Source organism: Zosterops lateralis, assembly GCF_965231275.1.
Source record: "Zosterops lateralis genome assembly, chromosome: 6".
NCBI lineage: Eukaryota > Metazoa > Chordata > Aves > Passeriformes > Zosteropidae > Zosterops > Zosterops lateralis.
In genome coordinates, this window is record NC_139761.1 from 3057666 (window position 1) to 3063778 (window position 6113).

General features: G+C 56.9%; 1 protein-coding gene across 2 annotated transcripts; it reads right to left on the minus strand.

The window, feature by feature from the left end:
• Nucleotides 1-1926: 1926 nt before the first annotated feature.
• BMP4 (bone morphogenetic protein 4) lies at nt 1927-5644 on the minus strand. 2 transcript variants are annotated; one of them, XM_083863797.1, is made up of 3 exons: nt 5446-5644; nt 4211-4587; nt 1927-3201 (listed from the first exon to the last, which is right to left on the minus strand). In XM_083863797.1, exons 1-3 carry the CDS (start codon nt 5472-5474, stop codon nt 2357-2359), a joined length of 1251 nt encoding a protein of 416 aa, XP_083719923.1. In that variant the 5' UTR covers nt 5475-5644; the 3' UTR covers nt 1927-2356. The 2 variants fall into 2 exon arrangements, with proteins under 2 accessions (XP_083719923.1, XP_083719924.1); XM_083863798.1 differs by having other exon boundaries at nt 1929-3201; nt 5442-5644.
• Between the last annotated feature and the right edge of the window lie 469 nt (nt 5645-6113).

The window sequence follows — 6113 nt, forward strand, 5'->3', positions numbered from 1 at the left end:
CAGCAGTTTGCCACCCGTGTGTGACAAGGACACACACAGGGAGGGGAACCCTCAGCCCCGGTGTTCTGTGTAAAATGCAGAAGAGTTCAGCCTTGATGAATAAATTCCTTAATGCATCCATGAGTATTTTGTCCCTGAGATCACATTTACTGTCAGCAGGTTTATAGCCACAGTTTAGATTCCTATAAATTTTACATAATTAAAATACTTTTTTTCAAACAGTTGACTTTTTTCCCTACACTTTCTGAGCAGAACAAGGATCCCAGCAGCCCAGGCAAAGGAAAATCTCCCAAAGGCCTCAGGACAAGAGCAGCACCTACAGAAAAGCGAGTGCCTGTGCCTCTGCAGGGTGAAAGCTTTGATTTCATCATCGAAACGCAATGCAAAAAGAAGCACCAAAATAAACAGCTCCATAAAGCAGCAGGAACGCAGCAAAGCAGTTGGAGGCTCCTCCAGCGAGAAATGACCTAAATCCAAGAGGCATTTTGTGCAGATGCTGCTCAGCTCCACAACAACCCCTGGGACAACCCGGGATGCACCGGCGAGCAGGGAAACGAACCTGGGAGAAACTTCTTTCTTTTTAGTAGTCACAGTAATTTTTTTAATATTTTTGTTTTGTTTTGTTTTCGAGGTACCCTCCCACAGCGGCTGCCCCACATCCAGGGCTGCCTGGGGGCCCGGAGACCCCTTTTCCCAGGCGACCCCACAGCAGCCGGGGTTATCGAGGGAGATGTGTGTAATTGCCCTGTCAGGCAGCTGAAAGGCGCTCGCCTTTAGCTGATGCCACTTCAAAATGAAATTCTTTCTTTGGCATGGCTATGTCTGATATGCAGGCATCAAAGGGGAGGCAGCAGGTCGCCGATGCCCCAAGGCCACACATTTCCCTTCTAAAAGGCAGGAATGAGAGTGTCAGCTCGGGGCCGAGGGGGCCCTGGAGACCCAACACCCATCGCTGCTCCAGGAGGTGCTGGGGACCTGCCAGGACCCCCCAGCACCAGGAGACACCCAAGGGCTCCCCAGCAGCACAAGGGACCCTGTGGTCTGAACATCACTGGGATGGAGGGGTGGGAAAGCCTCAGTGGCACAGAGGAAGGTCGAGGGCTGGGGATTTTTCTTTCCAAGAGAAGCAGAGGGCCACACTCTCCTCCCCCCGCCCTGCAGCTCCCATCTCCTCTCTCCACCTGCACTCTTCAGGGAGCCAAGGCTTTTGGCAAGCTTTCCTGCTCCAGTTTTTATTGGTTTCAACTAAGCTGCCCCTTTCAGAGGGTTGGGAAGCTTCAATCATTAAAGGAAAAGAACCAAAAAAAAAAAAAAAAAAAAAAAAAAAAAAAACCCACGAAAACATCATGCACCCTTCACCCTGCTGTCCCTTCCCCACACCACCCATTCCAGGCACAGCTCCCTATTTTCCAAGCCCCTCCAATGCATTTGAGGAAGGGTTTTCAAGGCCCTGGATACTTCCAACTGTACCTGCTCAGCTCCAATACCTTCCTGCTCGGAAGCAATTTAGAAAGGACACAGCACAGGTAGCTATTAGCTAACACATATTTAACTGCTCCAGATATCTTTTTTTTTTTTTTTTTTTTTTTTTTGGCATTGTAATGGAGTGATTTGATCTTCAAAGGACCTGTGGAAACCTTTGAAGCTTCCCAATCTCCAGTGGGGAGGGGAGGAGGAGAGGGGGGGGAAAATGTTAATAGTTTTAAAACCTGGGGAATCCTGAAGTCAGGAGAAAGGGTATAAAACCCAGCGGGTTTAGCATAAAGCCCTCAGGTAAATCTTCACCTTCTTTTCAAATGCATTTTTGGTGGGTTGCTTTGGGAAGGCTTGGGCCAGGTTAGCAAGGTCGGCTCTATTCCCAGCGGCTCTTAAATCTCCAGGGAGCCTCATCTCCCACGTGGCACAGCCCCAGCACAGGGGGATCCGCGGTACCTCGGCGAGAAATAAAAAGACTAAAAATCTGCAAAGCCTTTGAGTGAAAAAAGGGTGAGGGAGGGGGAAAGGAGTGGAGAAGGAGGGAGGGTTGAGGGGTAAGAAGATAAGGAGACAAAATAAACTCCCGGCTGCACTCCCAGCCAGCACAGCCTCAGCAGCACCCTGAGAGGCGAGACACGAAATGCGTTTACCTTTAAAATAATGACTCATTTTATTTTTTTTCTTTTTAATACGTAGTTATAAATATATTTTGTCAAAATATATGATCATTATTGTCAAAAAAAAAAACATTTGCACATAAAGTCATAAATAAGGTCAAGGTGAACGTTTAGTTTAGAGAAGAGTCCAGCTATAGCAAGCAGTTCTGGGGTGGGACGGGAGGGAGAGAGAAGGGGAGGAGAGGGTGGCAGGGAAAAGGGGGTCAGCGACACCCACACCCCTCCACCACCATCTCCTGGTAGTTTTTCAGGACCACCTTGTCATACTCATCCAGGTAGAGCATGGAGATGGCGCTGAGCTCCGTGGGCACGCAGCAGGCCTTGGGAATGCTGGAGTTCACGGAGTTCACCAGCGTCTGCACGATGGCGTGGTTGGTGGAGTTGAGGTGGTCGGCCAGAGGGAAGGGACAGTCCCCGTGGCAATAAAACGCCTGGTAGCCCGGGGGTGCCACGATCCAGTCGTTCCAGCCCACGTCGCTGAAATCCACATAGAGAGCGTGGCGGCGGCAGTTTTTTTTGTTCTTGCGGGAACGCTGGTGGTGCTTGGGGCTCCGGCGGGCTCGACGGGTCAGCGCGTGGCCTCGCCCGTCGTGCCCAAAAGTGACCAGGAGCGGCCTGAGCTGCGCCCAGTCCCCGCGCCCTTGAGGTAAAGATCGGCTAATCCTGACGTGTTTGCCCTGATGAGTCTGTGCGTGGTGGAGGTGGGTGACCTCGATCACCAGCCCGTGGTTCGGCTGCTTGTCCTTGGTCCACCGGATCACGGCCGGGCTCACATCAAAGGTCTCCCAGCGCGTCACGTTGTGGTGCACCAGCCGCGTGTCCAGCAGGCGCGTAATGGCCTGGGCACGCTCCGACAGCGGCTTCATCACTTCGTAAATGTTTATCCGGTGGAAGCCCCTCTCCCACGCCACGCTCGGCTCCTCCACCTGCTCCCGGTACAGCCGCAGCTCCGCCGAGGAGATCACCTCGTTTTCCGGCACGCTGCTGAGGTTGAAGACGAAGCGGATCCGCGGCGCCTCGCTGGGACCCGGGACGGTCTCCAGGTGCTCTGGAGAAGAGCAGAGAAAAGGGGGGGGAAGTGGTAAGACAAGCAAACAAGAGCACGTCAGCCTCGGGGCACCCAGCCACGGGCCAGGCACAGCCACGGTTCACACCCACGCTTCACCTGCCCGGCAGCCAGCGGCTCCTCTCTGCTCCCCCATGCATCCCATCCCATCCCACTCCATCCCATCCCATCCCACTCCATCCCATCCCTCCCGGCCGCACCAGGAGCGGCTCCTGCCCCGGCACCGCTGAGCTCTTGTAGCAATCCACCCGTTCCCATCTCGCCTCTCCCTGCAAGGAAACTTCTTCCCTTTCCCTTTTTGCTTTTCCTCCCCCAGCCCCTCCAAAGCCATCTCCCTGCTGGAGCACAGAGGTGCCTTGTTACGGGGGGCAGGGGGAGAAAGAGAAGCGAATTCCAACGCAGTAATGATGCGGCTGGATTAATAATTCAGATTTACTTTGGAAAAGAAACATCCGCTAGGAAACATTTGGATCAGATTACAAGGGTCTATTGAATAAACCTTATAAACACACAGCTGTAAGTATTAAATTCGAGTCGGGGTTTGGGGGGATTTTTTTTTTTTTTTAAGAGTAAAAGCAGGCAGCAATTGCTTTGATGGTTCAAAAGAAACACTCCAGGGGCGAGATCCCGCCCTCGCTTTACTCCCGCATCCGATCCAGAGCCATTAAATCCACGCGAGCCCAGGGAGTGACCCCGAGGCAGAGGCACCGAAGGAAACTCACTGTTGTCAACAGAAGCAAAAAAGCACTTCAAAAATATGGTCAAGCTCGGGTTAAGCACAGGATGCTGGAAAAAAAAAAAAAAATCCCGAGCAGCAGCAGCAGCAGCAGCAGCACGCCTGTCACCCACACACGGCAGGCTGGGGGTGGCTGGGGGGGGATGGTTTTCCTTCCATAAATTTAGGGCCGGGCACGTCCTGCTTCTTTCTAAAGGCATTTGTGAGCTTCCAAACGCAAGGGGCTGGGAATTTACCGCTTATCCCATCACTGACCTTCATGGTGGAAACTCCTCACGGTGTTTGCCCGGCTGGTCGATCGCTCAGGGTACTGCAGGCTGATTTCCTGGAGGCTTTCCTCCTCTTCTCCGGACTGGAGCCGATAGAGATCCAGCATGTAACTAGGAATGACGGCTGATTTGCTGGGCTGAGGCCGCCTTCGGAGCCCAAACATCTGCAGCAGAGTTGTTTCGAAACCCCGCAAGAGTTCATGGCTTTGGGCAGAGCGGCGTCCGGATCCGGCTTGTCCCTGAAGCTCTGCCACTTTCTTCCTGCCGGTCTCAGGGATTAGGCTAGCATGGTTAGTACCTCCTAGAAGGACTTGGCATAGTAGGATGACCATCAGCATTCGGTTACCAGGAATCATGGTGTCTCTGGGGTGTAAAAAACACGACAACAAACAAGAAGGAAAGTCAGGATGAGAAGCGAAAACCCTCCCCCTCCTCTTCTTCTTCCGAATAAACTTTAAAAAATAATAATAATAAGAGTAGTGATAATAGTAATAATAAATGGTAAAAGGACATGGGGAGCGGCAGATGGGGCGGGCAGGGACCGGCCACCGTCCTGGGGTTTGTCTGTAATCCTGCAGCCCCCTCGGTCAGGCGGGTTCCCGGTTCATCCCGGTCCCCTCGGGCAGGCGGGTTCCCGGTTCATCCCGGCTCATCCCGGCCCCGCAGCCCCCTCGGGCAGGCGGGTTCCCGGCTCATCCCGGTCCCCTCGGGCAGGCGGGTTCCCGGTTCATCCCGGTCCCCTCGGGCAGGCGGGTTCCCGGCACATCCCGGCTCATCCCGGTCCATCCCGACCCATCCCGGCCCCGCAGCCCCCTCGGGCAGGCGGGTTCCCGGCTCATCCCAGCCCCTTTGGGCAGGCGGGTTCCCGGCTCATCCCAGCCCCTTCGGGCAGTCGGGTCCCCGGCTCATCCCAGCCCCTTTGGGCAGGCGGGTTCCCGGCTCATCCCGGCCCCGCAGCCCCGCCGGGACGGGACGGGAGCGGAGCGGGTCGAGCGGCGGCGGCGGCGCCCGGCGGGGCAGGAAGGGGCGCGCGGCTCGGCGCGCTCTGGAGCCGCCGGTTCGAATCCCACCGCCGACCCGCGGGAGGGAAAACCGGGATAAGAACAACATAAAAGTTTTTCTTAAAAAAAAAATAAAAATAAAAATAAAAAAAGCCCTGCGATGAAAACAAAAAAAAGCGAAGAGCGAGGCGGAGGAAGAAGAGGGGCTGTACTCACTGACAGCAAGCAAGGCATATCAGCACAGTCCATGATTCTGGAGAGCCAGCCCGGACGCAGCGCGCCGAAAGCCCCGGGGCAGCGGCTGCCGAGCGCCTCCCGCGATCGCCGCCCGGGCGCAGTGCGGCCGCCGCCGCTGCCGGCCCCGGTTTTACTGCCGGCCCCGCAGTCACGTGGAGCCGCGCTCGCCGCCAGCCCGGCCCGGCCCGGCCCGGCCCGCCGCCCCCGGCCCGCCCCCGGCCCGGCCCGGCCCCGCGGGGGACGGCCCAGCCCAGCCCTGCCCTGCCCAGCCCTGCCCTGCCCTGCCCTGCCCTGCCCTGCCCTGCCCTGCCCTGCCCTGCCCGCCCCGCCGCCCGCAGCCTCGGGGGGCAGGATGGGGATGGGGTCGGCTCGGTGCCCCCCGGGATCCCCCGCCCCGCTCAGGTGCATCCCCGGGGGACCCGCCCCGCCCTGTCCCTGTCCCTGTCCCCGCACGGGTCCCCGGGGAGGTCGGGGCACAGCGGGGAGCGAACACCGCGGGGCTCCCCCAGGGACCGGGCTGGGAAGGGAGATGCGGGATGGGAAACTCGGGAAGCGACTGTCCCCCGATGGGAAAAGAAGGGAGAGCTTAGGAAGGAGAAGGAGCTGCGCGGGGAAAGGCGCGGCGGCAGAGCGCGGGTCGCTCCTGTGCTT

Excerpts from the sequence above, each read along its gene's own strand:
- BMP4 (XM_083863797.1), bottom strand. The coding sequence starts at position 5,474 with ATGGACTGTGCTGATATGCCTTGCTTGCT. Across the intron at positions 4,588-5,445 it reads GCTGATATGCCTTGCTTGCT|AGACACCATGATTCCTGGTA; the intron begins GTCAGTGAGTAC and ends TTTACACCCCAG. Across the intron at positions 3,202-4,210 it reads GAGGAGTTTCCACCATGAAG|AGCACCTGGAGACCGTCCCG; the intron begins GTCAGTGATGGG and ends GCTCTTCTCCAG.